Source organism: Stegostoma tigrinum, chromosome 32 (genome assembly GCF_030684315.1).
Source record: "Stegostoma tigrinum isolate sSteTig4 chromosome 32, sSteTig4.hap1, whole genome shotgun sequence".
NCBI lineage: Eukaryota > Metazoa > Chordata > Chondrichthyes > Orectolobiformes > Stegostomatidae > Stegostoma > Stegostoma tigrinum.
In genome coordinates this window covers 15770540-15786387 of record NC_081385.1, presented here as the reverse complement: position 1 = coordinate 15786387, position 15848 = coordinate 15770540, and the positions used below count along the sequence as shown (strand labels likewise).

The 15848-nt window shown below is 38.1% G+C and overlaps 1 protein-coding gene across 1 annotated transcript in view; it reads right to left on the bottom strand.

The window, feature by feature from the left end:
• Positions 1-15848, bottom strand: part of LOC125466871 (uncharacterized) — a 108820-nt gene that overhangs the window by 70016 nt on the left and 22956 nt on the right. Inside the window, exons 11-15 of the mRNA XM_048561980.2 lie at positions 13450-13504; positions 10292-10457; positions 9266-9302; positions 8713-8881; positions 1842-2224 (exon numbers count right to left, since the gene is read on the bottom strand). Coding sequence (XP_048417937.1) covers positions 1842-2224; positions 8713-8881; positions 9266-9302; positions 10292-10457; positions 13450-13504 — 810 coding nt within the window. The remainder of the gene's footprint in view (positions 1-1841; positions 2225-8712; positions 8882-9265; positions 9303-10291; positions 10458-13449; positions 13505-15848) is intronic.

Sequence of the window (15848 nt, the reverse complement as noted above, 5' to 3'; positions counted from 1 at the left end):
GGTCATGAATTCCACAGATTCAAGGCCCCTTAAGAGAAGTAATTTATCCTAAAGCAAGTACACACACTATGCATTTTCCTGCTCAATGAAATAGGTGACAGCCATTCTTTGGTTCATTTCTCAGGGCAATATCTTGAACAGTAAGTCAACCTGCTGGATATAAAATTTAAATGAAGCTGAGCAGTCAATCAATAACTAACTGGTGCATGCCCCATGGCAGCATGTCTATTAATCAGAGTCCATTTATCAATTACTAAACACACTCTTTTCTCATAATACAAATGGTATCATAACTTAACATTCACATTCTTGTGAACTGCCCTGATTAGAAAATAAAATACACTGACAATTTTGTCATTCTCCGGCAATACTCAACTTCTACTCTACCAAATGCCAGACGTTAAATTTGTGAGCATGTGAATTTAAATACAATTCTTGAAACTATGCTTTGCATAGAAAGGAGGATAGAAAAACTAATTTGTTTCAATTAAAACACAATGAAGATGAGGTCAAAAAATTACTTATCACCAAACAAATATGTGCAGGAAAACTTGCAGTTACAAGTAATAATAATAAAGCATTTAAATACTGAAAACTTTGTTTTAACTGGCTCCTTATAAAACAGCACACTCCATAAACCAGTAAAAATTAATATCCCAAATACCAGAAGTTCACTGTATTATCATGATTTCCGCGATGTCTGATTAGTCAGTTCAGGCTGTGAATGAGAAGGCTATCTGCCAGTAAGATTTATATAAGGCAAAGTTCCATTATTATTTAAGTGATTTATGCTGCAAATAAACTAAAACAGTGATGAGTATATCTCATGCATTCCATTTGTATTGCTGCATGTTTTTACATTGATATGTGGACTTCTTGATCAAGCAGAATATTTGATCAACCAGTGCAATCTTGGTCCCACAGGTGCTGGTCAAAAGAAGTTCGCAGTAACTATCTAATAGTAATTAAAGCTTTTAGAATGGCAAGCAACGTCAAAATATAGATTATTGAGAGATGCACGGTTTATTCTACATAGTTTCCAATGGCACCATTTACAGAAGTAAATCAGAAGACTGTGGAAATGATCACAATAAGTGAAAATCTCCAAAACATTTTGTGAAGTTGAGTGATATTTGTTTCCATTACTGTTAGGTACACAGCAATGTGAAGTTAATAATAGCTGCTACAGTTAATCCATAATGCAGTGGCAGCATCTTCACAAGCCACTGCTAAGTTGAGTTGGGGCACATTCCTGTGCCAACTTCAGACACAATCTACTACACTGATTACATGTAGCTGTCATGTGTGATATGAAACATCAACTCATACATGCTGGTCTTGAACTGCCTCACCGGTGGTTCTGTTTGCCATTCAAGAAAGGTTCCAAAATGCCAGAAATGTTTTCCTTTCTTCTGAGTTAGACAGCACCTTCTGGCTCTATGAAATAAGTACAACCACTGTCTGACCACCATTTCCAGAATACTCCTCTCCATGTACTCTGAAGCTGACAAGACAAGCAAGCAGGATCTACGTCAGCAAACCAAACTAGTGCCCACAAATAACCTAGATGTTGATGACAAGGCCCAAAGGAGATTGATCCCTCCAATCTCTATATTCTCTCAGGGTTTGGCTGTGTGGCATGGGACATGAACCTTAAGGCCTTAAGTTAGTTTAACCACCTCTGCATTTTATGGAGGACTCCATACAAAGACTGTTGAAAATTTAGTAAAGCACTCAAAGTCTTTTGGCAGCAGTTTTCTGAAAAGGAAAAGGAGCTTCATACAACTGAGCACATGGCAACTTACATGATTTTTACAAAACAGTCAAACTGAACACCTTACCTTTCATAAGACGGTCGGTGTGCTACTGAGGATAACGAGAGTGGGGACATGTCCTTTTTAGAATTCATTGGTGGTGATGCCACAACTGTCTCATGATCCACGCAGGAACAGCATGCACCTTTTACAGGAAGTAGGAATGTCACTTCTCCAAGATGCTCAGAAGGAACGGGTAGAGTTTTGGTTACAAATACATCTGCTGCTTTTTCCAGCCTGCCAGATTCCAAAGAATTGCATTGACTTTGTTTCAAGGAGGAGTTTGACTCGGAATCAGAATGATCACACTCAGATGACATCTTTGACTCATGCTTTTGGTGTAACTTGTATATACTATCATCTTCAGAGTCAGAACTGCTAGCTTTGAAGTCCAGTGACAAAAAAGGAATCTGTTTTTAAAAAAAGTAGTTAAAAGCAATTTTTAAAAAAAAGTGAAAATGCAATTTAGAAAGCTGCTTTTAATTATGTAATCTAACACATGAATTCAAATCAAAGATAAGGTAACAAGTTAACTACCTTCACCTAATCTACATGTGAAATAGAATTAAAGAAGGTTTCCAAGGGGAGGCCATTTGGCTTACCGTACCATGTGGTTCTTTGCTAGAACAAAAATAGTGAAAATACTTTTTCTACCAAAATCAAATCATCATTTTCCTTTACTGCTCTGTCGAAAAGACAATTATTCAAGCTGTTATATAGATTTAATAGCATAAACATGCCATTTTAAAACAATTTAAACAATGAGCCTGCACTGTAAATAACATCACAATTTTATTTTTGATATGACAGAGTTAAAGGCATTGCTGACAAGGCCAATATATATAGTCCATTCGTGCTTGCCTGTGGTGGTCTTCATGGATCTCTTTGTCCTATCCTACTTCAAAAATGAGAGGGGCAGTTCCAGAAAATGACCACTGGCAATGGTGGAACTTTTTTTTTAAAATGGCCAAATGAGGAAACTTAAGAGATAACAGTGTTCCTTTGTATCAGTTGCACCTGTCCTTCTGGGGAGTCAACTTCTATGACTTAACCCAACACCTAGGGATATCAGTGCACTTTTCACAGGGTTCAGCAGAAATACACAGAAAAATATCTACTTCTTGGCCTTGGGCAACTGAAAAAACAGCTGTAGCTTCTAAATATGCTCAAATTTGATGGTTGAGATCTCTCGGGCTTTGCAGTACATACCAACCAGAGGGACCAACTGCACAGATTTTACTTCTGGAAAAACTATATTTTCCACATTTGCAAAGATTAGTTTATGAAACAAACTGGAAATATGAGGTATTCAGTGTCAGCATTTTATTGGAAAGTACAATGAGAATTACAGAATTGAGTTTTGTCTTTATTCTTTCTTGGAATATGGATACTACTGATCAGGCCAGCATTTATTGCCCATCTCTAATATCCCTTGAATTGTCAGGCTTGCAAGATCCTCTGACAAGGCAGCAAAGAACCACCCACATTGCTGTGGGTCCAGAATCACATGTTGGTCACACAAAGCAAGGACAGCATACTTCCTTCCTAGAAGGATATTAATGAATGAAGTGAGATTTTACAACACTTGATGCTGACTCCATGGCACCATTACTGAGACTAGCTTTTAAATTCCACCAGCTGCCATGATGGAATTTGAACCCATGTCCCCAGAGCAATAACCTAAACTTTTGCATTAATCATCCAGTGATATTATCATCTTGCCAGTTATGACACAGAAGGAATCTATTTGTCCCACGATGCCCAAGCAATTTGCTGTATCCCTTTACCCTGAGACCCTGGAAACCTTTCCTCTTCAAATAATGATCTCATTCCCTTTTGAAGGCAGGAATTGGATCTGCTTGCACCACAATCTCAAACAGCACCTTCCAGATCAACAACTGGCTGAATAAAGCTAACTACTTGAAACGTTGCCCATGGGCGTGAATGCTACAGTGATAGGAGTTTTATGCAATGAAATTGCTATTATCACAGCAGCATGTGCACTCATTGGTGATTATCATAACAGGCATGGACCACGATGTGAAAAATCAGCAATAATATTGGTGAAGATCTAACAAAAATAGGTTGAATATAGTGGTCAATCTTCGGAAAATAAATGCTGTCATTTCTGGGTCCTTTTTGTACACATGGATCTAAATTTGGCAACACTTTACAGGGTATTTTACGCAACATGGATTAAAGGTTAATTTGCAAAAGGTCACTGTAATACAACAATAAGTATTATTGGCCAAAGGCTAACAAAGACTAAATCAGCACAGAGTTGGGAACAAATCTGTGATCCCTCCAGTGAGTATCGCTCAGAAATACATAGTTTGACTTAACTTAATGATCTAATAATGAGAAGGAAGAAAGAGGAAAACTCTAAGTACTACTTCAGTTGCATGCAGTGGCCCTTCAGCGAAATTTCTTGTAATGACAAACTAAATACAGAAGATGGAGCCAGATATCAGATTTCAGAAATGTCTCTTACATAAAGCAACACATTATGGTACAGCAAAGCACCAACCGTGAAGCAGTTTAGTTTACTTCAAATTTGTATTTTTCTTTTACTTTTCTTATTTGGTCATGGTACATCTCGCTACTGGCGATCTCAACAATTACTGTCCATGTCCAATTTTCCTCGACAAGGTGGTGGTGTTGAGCAACCTTCTTGAACGACTGCAATTCATGTGGTGTAGCTACATGCAGTGGGAATTTGAGAAGAGTTCCAGGATTTTATTCAGTGAAAAATGAAGGAACTGCAATATTGTTCCAAATCAGGATGGGGTACAACTAGCTGGAGAACCTGCAGATTGCTAATGTTGTAGACAGTGGAAAGGCTTTGGGTAGTCAGGTGGCAGTGTATTTGCCAAAGAACTCCCAGCTTTGGACACAGTCTTGCAGCCACAGTAATTACATGCTTAGGTAAATTAAATTTCTTAGAAATGGTAGCCTTGCACTGGAATAGAGAAATTTTCTAACCTTGCACTCCAGGAGGCAGCTTCACATGACTGAAACAAAAACAGAAGTCACTGGAAAAGCTCAGCAAATCTGGCAGCATCTGTGGGAAAAACAAGTCAGAGTTAACGTTTCGGGTCTGGTGACCCTTCCTCACAAACTTCTCTGAGGAAGGATTACTGGACCTGAAACGTAAACTCTGATTTCTCTTCACCGATGCTTCCAGGCCTGCTGAGCTTTTCCAGCAACTTCTGTTTTTCCTTCTGATTCACAGCATCTGCAGTTCTTTCAGTTTTTATTCACATGGCCGAAGCAGGTTTCGCAAGTTTAGGTAATGCAGCACGTGTTTTTCGAATTATTTGAATTAAATGATGAATAAATGAAGCACACACATACACAATTAAAGCAGTTAGATTCTTGCTGAGCAAGGGACTCAGAAATTATCAGGGGTAGATGGGAACGTGGAATTTGAAGCACAAAAAGATCTGCTACAGTTTTACTGATAGCTCAAGGGGCCAAATGGCCTGCTTGTGTTTCTACCCGTGATGTTTGTGAAAACAACTGTAATGCAGTCCTAACAAGGCAGTCTCTCTGTCACCGTCTCTGCTTGTGGGCAGAAGTGGTTCAAAAAGGCAGCTCACCACAACCTTCTCAAGGGAAGCTAGGAACTGGCAATAAATGCTGGCCAACCAGTGACATCCACATCCCATGAGTTAATAAATAATAAAAAGCAATAAACATAAAAATTAAGAAATAGTAAGAGCTGCTGATGCTGGAGTCAGAGATAACACAGTGTGGAGCTGGAGGAACACAGCAGGCCAGGCAGCATCAGAGGCTGCCAAGCCTGCTGTGCTACTCCAGCGCTACAATATAAAAACGAACCTTCGTATAATTCCCTTGTATACAAAATACACAAATACAAATAGGATTATCAACTGTTATTTTGTCAATATTACTGCCCTCAAGAGGCTCAAAGCTGGCTCTAAAATGGTGTTTGTCTCATTATTGGGAAATGACTGGAGTTTCAGGAAAACTCTATTCTGGTATTGGTGAAAATGACAAGTGAATGATCTTCTAAATCTATTCAATTGGTTAACATTATGAACTGATTCATACCGAACTGCCGATAGAACACAGAGATAACAGTAAAAAAATCAAATATGTAATGGAAGTCAGGAAGTTCTTCACAAAAAAAGGTCATCTTAAGGAGTTCTAGGTAAGGTAGTAAAAGTGAAAACCCAACAAGCATTTCTGAGATACTTGAATGCTGAAAGGGTGGTGAGGAGGTAAAGAAGAATTCAATATGTCCTTGAAAGGATTAATTAAAAAGGGACTAGAGGCTTTATTCAGCTTTGTCTTCCTAAATAGTGAGGGCATGACCAATCTACAGATAACCTACTTTTATCCCAGAGCTTCCCTGGTCCCCAATTGGAGAAAACTGAATTTGCTTCTAATGTTAAGCTACAGCACTTAGTATAGTATTTATCCCGCGTACCTGAAACTAAGTCTCAATCTGAGGTCTCCCTCAATATCATTAGGAACTTCACTTAAAAGCTAAGAACAATATACAAGTTGAATCTTTATTCAAATTCTTCTGGTTATATGGAAAAGTCTCAATGCTGACATACTAGCTCATCAACTCGGAGAAACCTTTTCAAATTAAGCTAAGATGCAAATTGAAACTTCTGTCAAACAGAACAAATTTGATCTGATTTACTCATTATCAATATTAATAATTGCTTGGTTGTACAGAACCTAAACATTGCTAAAAGGAGATGCGAAGTTGAAGCTTTTCATCTTGTTCTCCTTAAAATTAGGCTGTAAGAAGCAGAGATGATCAAAATGGCACCACGTTCTCCAACATCAAGAAATACTAATTTTTGGACCATCACTGGGGCAAGAACAGGTGAAAAAGATGAAAGACTAAAGCAGTCATATCAAAAAGCATACACAGAAGAAGAATCCACACATCCCAGAACGCTTCTATCTTAAAAATGAAGTAATGATGAGGAAAACGGAGACTATCACATATTCAGGCAAATGAAAAACGGGCAGAAGTTCATCAAGCTGTATTACCAGTGAACTACAGAAAGATGGGGTTGTGGGTAGCACATAAGTTACTCAATTATCATTTGGGAATAAAGTAAACGCAAGTTAAAATACAAAAAAAAATTATTGGCCTGTAATGCACAAGGATTTGGTTGACTTTTGCTAGATTGGTCATAACTACGACAGATAATTGGAAAACCTCAGGTAATGATAAAACCAGTAATCTTAATATTCATTCCCAAATTTGCGGAAACTTTTACAAGCGTCTCAACTGCTTGTGTAGGACAGCTACGTAAAACAGAAAGTGGGTTTCAGTATTTGTTGACCATACTAGATTGTCTACTAGATTTCTAGAGGCTATTCCATTACACTGTATCATGGCTAAAAGGACTGTAGAATAGTTACACATTTTTTTCCACTATATACAGAAAGCCCACAGAAATACATCAAACAAACGGTAAAATTTTTACAAAGTTAGTCGAGGAAGTTATAGATAGTAACACATTTCAAACCCACTGTGTACCATCCAGAATCGTAGACAGCATCAGAACAGTGGCATCAAACTTTAAAGACTATGTTGACAGTTTATCATCAAGGCTACCCAGAGGATTGGAATAAAGGAATTCCATTTATGCTTTTTGCAATTAGGAATACATCCAATGAATCCACCAAATTCAGTCCAATTTAATAGTTTTTCAGCCTGAAGTGAGAGGACCACAGAAATTAATTAACAAAAAATTGGTGAGGCAGAGTTCAGAGACCACATATTTGGACAATGTGTCAAATCTTAGGGAGAGATTAAACAGAGCAGGTGATTTGGCTGGACAGCATTTGAAAGTAACACAGAATATGATGAATCAGGAAGCAGACAAGAAAGGAAAAATTTCTTACTTTGCTCAGGGAGATACAGTGTTAAGAGTTATTCCCAGTGGTAGGTGAGCCTTTACAGGTAATGTTTGGTGGGCCATATCAAATCGAATGGAAGTTGATAGATGCAAGTTATTTATTAAGAACACCACATAGAAAGAAAATACTCAGAATATGTCATATGAATATACTCAAAAGGCATTTTGATACAAAAAGTTACTGGTTATAACACGAGTGAAGAAACACGTTCAGGCAATTCTGAATTGAACATTCCTCAAAATAAATTAGACAAAGGGGAAGTTCTCATAGGTTCGGAAAAATTATTGAGCTACCTTCCACAGGAAAATCAAAATGACCTGAAAGTGTTATTACAGTTATATGGGGAGATTTGTGGGAATAACCTGGGAATTACTAACCTGAACATGTGTGATGTGGATATAGAAAATTCTTTTCCAATTAAACTACATTCTTATAGACAAAGAACAACTTTTCTCAGCTTCCTGATGGATGAAGGTGATTATGAGCAGTAAGTGGTTACATTAAACTTATCCTGTTAAGTGTATGGCATTATCTTTTATATCCCTGCAAAAGATTCAAAACCCTTCCTATTTTCTGCATATTTCCAAAGCAACCTGTTCAGAGATGGTGTGACACACCTCTGGACCAGATGGGACTTGAACATAGGCTTGCATAAACCCACAAATAAAAAGTCAACTTTTAAATGGAGGCAGTGGACTACCACAGAAATAATTCTAATTCACTCTTCCGTCCACAATACAGAATAATTACAAGTGTATCAACTTTTAAACATCTTGATTTATCAAAGTACAGTATATTTTATTTAATGAGAAAAATGACCAATTTGTTTAACAATAACAGCCTTACAATAAAAAGTTAAAATTTTAATCAACAGGCGTTACTGCTTAGCCTAATTTAGGATTGTGTAGAACAGAATTTTATAGATTTTTGAGGAATTAAACAGAAAAAGAATTAAACAGTATTTAGGAATATGTTGCGTACTTACATCGAAATGTACAGCTTGCTGATTCTGTTCCTTTTCAGGGTACATGTTATCCTTCGCAATTTTGACCCAAGTATCCAAAGATTCTACTGTAGGAATCACATCGTTGTCATCTTCCTCATCCACATCTTCAGCTGTTGAACTCTCAGAATCACGGCTTTGCTCTTTCAAACTTTACAGAGACATTTTTTTTCCCCAAATTAGACTTACAACAGTTCAAATTTAAGTCCAACATTCATACAGAATATAAAAATTTTTTTCTGAAAAATTATTCAGCACTAACTTAGAGGAAAACTAACAGTTTAAATTTATCAGAGATAGTAAGAACTGCCTATTCTGGAGTCAGAAATAACACAGTGAGCAGCTGGAGGAACACAGCAAGCCAGGCAGCATCAGAAGAGCTGGCAAGTTGACGTTTTGGGCCTGGACACTTCTTCAGAAATGGGGGAAGGGAGCTCTGAAATAAATAAAGGAGGGGTGGGGCTGGGGTAGGTGGGATGGCAACAGGATTAAATTTGTTAAATTTGTTTATTCAGCAAATTAAAATTTGTTTTACCTGGGGTCATCTTTCTCCCACTTTTCAATTGCTTGTTCTGAAAATAAATGAAAGAAACAAATAATTTTAAATAACACAGATCTAAGTACTAACTTTTAAAATTTCAATCTCTAGACACAGCAAATTAATGGCATAAACAAGTAGCTTTATTTATTCCTTAATATTCAACTTTAGATCCAGCGATAGCATTCCTATATCTGAGCCAAGATTCCTGGGTTCAAGTCCTAACTGCTCTGACGTGTTCAGCAACATCTCTAAACAGGCTGATTAGACAATACCTATAAACTGCAAATTAAATAACAGTCCCTCTATCAGGGTTAGAATTTTTACTGGAGAGACAGACCTTCTGCTGTCTATTAATTTCTTCTTAAAATAACTATACATTTCAGGACCATAGCATCTGGAGCCAAGAATTTCTGGAAGAACTGAAATAGGACACCTGTGAGTTACACATTGTTGAGTTCATTTTATAGCGACAATGATGAACTTGTCCATCTTCCTGAAGATGTGTGAAGGTGAATGCAAGCAGTAATTGGTTACATTAGTTTTGTCCTGTTGACTGTATGTCATAATCTTTTATACCAGTGCAAAACATGAGAACATTGCTTTTTTTTAAATTGCTATTGCTCTTTATAGCAATTACAACAGTATTAAAGTCAGCCTCAAGGCTCACACTACTGGGTGAAAAATTTGAGATAATTTCATGCATTAATTTTTTCTAAATTGCGCCACTGCTATTTGATCTTGTCAAAGGAACAATGAATGTGGAGTATTAAGTGAGTTTTCATTAATTCTATGTAAAAGTACAAGTAATAAATGTTTTCAAACAAAGAAAATTGTAAATCCCTAAGATTTTACACCGATTAAAAAATTTGACTCACAAAATTACGTCAACTAAATTTCAAAATACTGACGTGGATTTATTAACAGCTCCAACAAGATTTTGGCACTGGATGAATTATTACCAATTCAATGAAATTGTCTTAACAAAATAGATTCATCAAGAAAAAGAAGGTTTGCACCAACCTTCTGATGAAAGTAATTGTTCAAACTGGATCAATTCTCGTTGTTCCATCAAGCCCTTCACATTCAGCCCTTTCCACTGACATACTTGAATTGCCAAAGAATTAGCCTTCAATGCACGAGTATACCAGCCTTTTCCACATAGTGCTCCTGCAAATAGATAATGACCCTATGGTAGAAAGAAAATATTAAAAAGTGGAATTTAGGTAAGCAAAAGTACTTTTAAAATCTATTACTAAACAAATGCATGAAAATCGGCTCTAAACATACTACTTATATTTTCTGAGAGATTATTTCAGTCATACATAGTTAACAAAGGCACAAAACATTATCCCAAACTATTATACAGACCTAGGAAGAATAGTAGACCACTCAGTCCTTTAAGTCTGCTCTGCCATTCAATAAGATAATGGCTGACGGCCCATTGTACACATAATGCAAAACCAGGCAGTTTACAATGAGACAACACTGTCAAATGAGAGGAAAGAAAATGCTTATGAATGATGATAGGCCAATAAATAGTGGCCCTCCCAACAAAGGTACAAGCAATTGTTTTACAATTTACAAATAATGATGATATTGAATTAAATGCTACTCCAAAGCTCTCATGTGTTCCTGATACTTTGGAAAGTTTGAAAAGGATTTTGAAGGGGGAGTGAAGACTGCAAACACACTGGCCATAATCTCTCAGTCTTCTCTAGACTTAGGAGCAGTATTAGAATACTGGAAAATTATAAATAACTACAGCTTTGTTAAAGAAACATCATATAACTAAGCCTAACAATTGAAGATCAGTTTAACTTCAGTGGTGGGGAAGCTTTTAGAAATGATTGTATCAGGCAGAATTAATCATCACAGGAAAAAAAAGTGAATCAATTTGTGAGAATTAACATGGATTTGTAACAGCTTTGCAAGGGTTTTGGAAGAGATAACAGACAGGGTCAATGAAAGCAACAGTGATTTCTAGAAGACATTCAATACAGTGCCACACATACGATCTGAGTACTGTTTATATCATGGTATGTGATTGTTGCAAATTGGCTGAGTGATAGGAAACAGAGAGAAGTGGTCAGTGGAGTTCAGCAGGGCTTGGTACTGGGATCCATGCTTTCCTGATGTACATTAATGACCTAGATCTTGGTACGGAGGGAACGATTTCAGTTTTCAGATGACAAAATCTGGAAGAACTGCAAATTGACAGGGGACAGTGTACACTCCAAAAGGGCACCAGCAAGTTGGAGGAGTGGACAGATAAGTGGCAGATGAGTTTAATGCACAGAAGTGCAGTGGTGTAATTTGGTGGGAGAAACATCAAAAGCAATATATAGAACAAGGGGTTACAATTCTAACGGGGGTGCAGGAACAATGAATATAGCTGGACAAGTTGATACTGCAGTATAGTATTCTCTGTTTGAGATCTAGTGGTGCGGGGTAGTGTCCCTTTTTTGGGGCTAGAAGGTCTGGATTTGCGTTCCACTTGGTCCAGGTGTATGTAACATGTCTGAATAGCCTGATTAAAAATATCTACAATACCTTTGGTTTTATTAATAACGACATAGCGGGCAAGAATAAAGTGGCGATGCTAAACTTATTTCAGACACTTGTTAGGCCTCATCTGGAGCACTGCGTACACTTCTGGGCATCACATTACAGGAAGAATGTGAATGCATTAGAGAGATTAAAAGCAATTCACAAGAATGCTCCAAGAATAAGGACATTTCCGTTCATGTCGACAGAACACAGAAATTAAGACAGCACTCCTTGAAGAGACTCAGAGGAGATCTGACACTCTTTGAATTGTCACAGGTGGGCTTGATAAAGTAAATAGGGACAAAAAGCTCCTGCTTGCAGAAGAATCAATAGCTAGATTTAAAGTGATCTGTGGAAGGAACAAATGTGAATGTAATAAAAAATGTTTTCACACATCAAGTAGATCATAGAATCCCCACATTACAGAAACAGGCCGTTCGGCTCAACAAGTCCATGCCAACCCTCCAAAAAGCATCCCACCCAGACCCATCCCCCATCTTCTCCCTGTAACCCTGCATTTTCAATAACTAACACAGCTAATCTACACATCACTGAATACTATGGGGAATTTAGCATGCCCAATCAATCTTTCCTGCACATCTTTAGACTCTGGGAGGAAACCAAAGCACCCGGAGGGAACCCAAGCAGACACAGGGAGAATGTGCAAACTCCACAGAGACCGTCAGGCGAGGCTGGAATCAAATCCTGGCCCCTGGCACTATTCGGCAGCAGTGCTAACCACTGAGCCACCATGCCGCCCTTTACATTGCTGTGGGTCTGGAGTCACATGCAGGCCAGACCAGGTAAGCATGGCAGTTTCCTTCCCTAAAGGAAATTAATGAACCAGATGGTTTTTCCCAACAATTGGTAATGTATTCACTACTATTATTAGACTCTAAGTGCAGATATTCATTGAATTCAAATTCCACCGTCTGCCATGGCAGGATTTGCACCCGGGACCCCAGAACCTTACCTGGTCTCTGGGTTAACAGTCCAGTGATAATACCACTAAGCCATAACCTTCCCATTAATTAGGTTTTGGGATGCACTGTCTGGAAGTATGGTGGACAGGTTCAATTAACATTCCAGAGGTTTTTGGATGATTAGCTCCATAAAAATAAAGCAAAATGGATATGGGGAAAATGGAGAAAATTAGCAGGAGATAATGATATGCATCTGACAGCGCTGATACTTATAACTGTGGACATAACGGGCTGAATGGTCTCTCCATTTTTCTTCTTTGCGTGCTTTGAGAGTTTGTGCGCTTACACATAGTAATGAGAAGGAGGGCATCTGTACAATTTAAACAGTTTTTTTTATTTTCATATAAGTGAGCTTTAACAAACTAATTCGTATTGTGCTTAACTGAAACATCACTTAAGTGCAATCATCAGGCTTCAGCGAGAACGTTAGCATGCAACAACAGAAAGAATCATAACATTTTCCATTAAGTCTTACCAAAGGAGACAAAAACTGTCTTCCCAACCCAATCACTTAAAAAAATAGGATGCAATTTCTCAGCAATTATCATAAAAAGAGTTCAGATTGACTCAAGTTTTTTTGCTGATGTTTTATTGATTGGAACTCCCAACAATATCTAATTATCAACTGAATGCCCAAGTTAAACATACCTCTATGGAATGAGGCCTCAGAACAATGCACCTTTTGGCATCACTCCATGCTTTTCTGTCAAAAATACGAAGTGACACAATATGAACAAAATGTTATGTGAAAATACAACAGTTTAATAAAGACTGAAACTATTATGCTGGGTTCAATGATTAATGCATTCAAATAAACTAGGCTTTTGTCATGGTCACTCATCAAAACTGACTTAAAAATTCTACTTTCAACATTGAACATTTTCATTACCTCTCCAGGTAAGAAACTGTCCAAGGAACTGGCAAAGGCCCAGTCTGGTCATTTTCCAAAATCCAGAGATAGCAATATTTGTCATTTAAATCGTGAGAAGTAAACAGGAAGAATACAAGGCCTTTCACTAATGAGTCATGGTGTTAGATATAATTCTGTATTTTTAAAAGCAAAACTTGTGGTAATGGCAAATTAGGATTTAGTTGAGCAATGAGCATTAAAGTGTAACATTACACATAACAATCTATACGTTAATTATACGAAGATATGATCAAGGAGCAGGAGTAGATCATTCGGCTTTCAGTCTGTTCTGCCATTCAATAAGGTCATGGATGACCGACTGTAACCTCATAGCCAATTTCAGCCCACCCCAACAACCTTTCACCGTTTCTTTTTATTAACTCAAGGGTTTAGGGCGTTGCTGACCAGGCAGCATTTACTGCCCATCACCAATTGCCCAGAGAGCAGTTAAGAGTGAGCCACAATGCTGTAGTTCTGGAGTCACATGTAGGTCAGACCAGGTAAGGACAGCAATTTCCTTCCCTAAAGGACATTAGTGAACCAGAAAGATTTAGATTCTTATATCTCCAGATAATTATTCATGTTTTAAAGAAGATCTCTAACTCCGGTTGCCGTTCGAGGTGTTGGTTGGTTTGCCGAGCCAACTGGTTTTCACGCAAATGTTTCATCTCCCTTCTGGGTGACATAGTCAGAATGCAGCCTCCGTTGAAGCGCTGTTGTTCTGTCCTGCTCTGAATGTGTGTGGTCCAGTCTGTCAAGAATATTCATTGTTTGCAAAGACTCTGAAAACTCTGTTTTTGCGCAGCTCCAGGGTGTCGCACAAAGACAAACACATATATAGTATCTTTAAAAACAATGGTTATTCTAACAGCTTTGTCCACTGATGCCTGGCAAACAAACAATGCCAAGACGACACTAAGCCCTAACACACTGGCCATCCTACCCTACGTCAGAAACACATCAGAACTGACTACAAAACTCCTACAGCCTCTTAAAGTAAGGGTAGCACACAAACTAACAGCCACACTTTGCCAGTTACTCTCAAAGATGAAGGAGTCCATGCCCACATTGAGCAGAAAAATGTGATATATAAAATACCATGCAGCAACTGCGAGAAACACTATATACGACAAATGGTCAGGAAACCCGCCACCAGGACACGTGAACACCAACTCACAGCTAAAAAGGCATGACCAATTCTCCCTCGTTTCAATACACTTCAACATAGAAGGACATCAATTTGACTGGAACAAAGTTACAGTACTAGGATAAGCAAGACAAATGCAAGCACAAGAATTCCTGGAGGTCTGGTTTTCAACTACTGATGCAATTAACAAACACGTTGAAATAGACCCCATCAACATACCACTACAGTACAAAACTGGAAATAAGAGTGCCTACCACAACAGACCGGACCATAGCAATTCAGAGCAGGACAGAACAACAATGCTTCAACGGAAGTTATACAGGACCGACAACGCCACCTAGAAGGGAGACGAAATGTTTGCACGAAAACCAGTCAACCCAGCGAACAACTCCAGATATTTAGTGAACTCAAATTCCACCATCTGCCATGGCGGGATTCGAACATGTCGCCCTAAAACATTATCTAAATCTCTGGATTAACAGTTCAGGGATAATACATCAGGGCATTCCTTAACAAGAATACATCTACCTCTGACTGAAAGATATTCAAGGTCTCTGCATCTACTACTTTTTCAGGAAGAGTTCTAAATGCTCAAAACCTTCAATACAAGATACTGCCTTACCTGAGTTTTAAATGGGCATTGGTAATTTTTAAGCAATGACCTCTGTATCCAGATTCACCCATAACAGGAAGCACATTCTCCATATCTATCCTATCAAAACCCGTCAGGGTCTTGTATGTTCCAATAAAGTCTCCTCTTATGCTTCTAGACGCCAGCAGGTGCCAGCCTAGTCTAACTAAATCGTCCTCATTAGAAATCCCACTCATTCCAGATACTAGTTGGGTAAACATTCCCAGAACTGCTTCCAACACACTTACATTCTTCTTTAAATAAAATATCCACTGCTGCATACAATTTAAAGTTTTCTCGTAGATTTGTAGCTCGTGTTGTGGATGAGGTCGTAGACCTGCTCACCGAGCCTGGTGGTT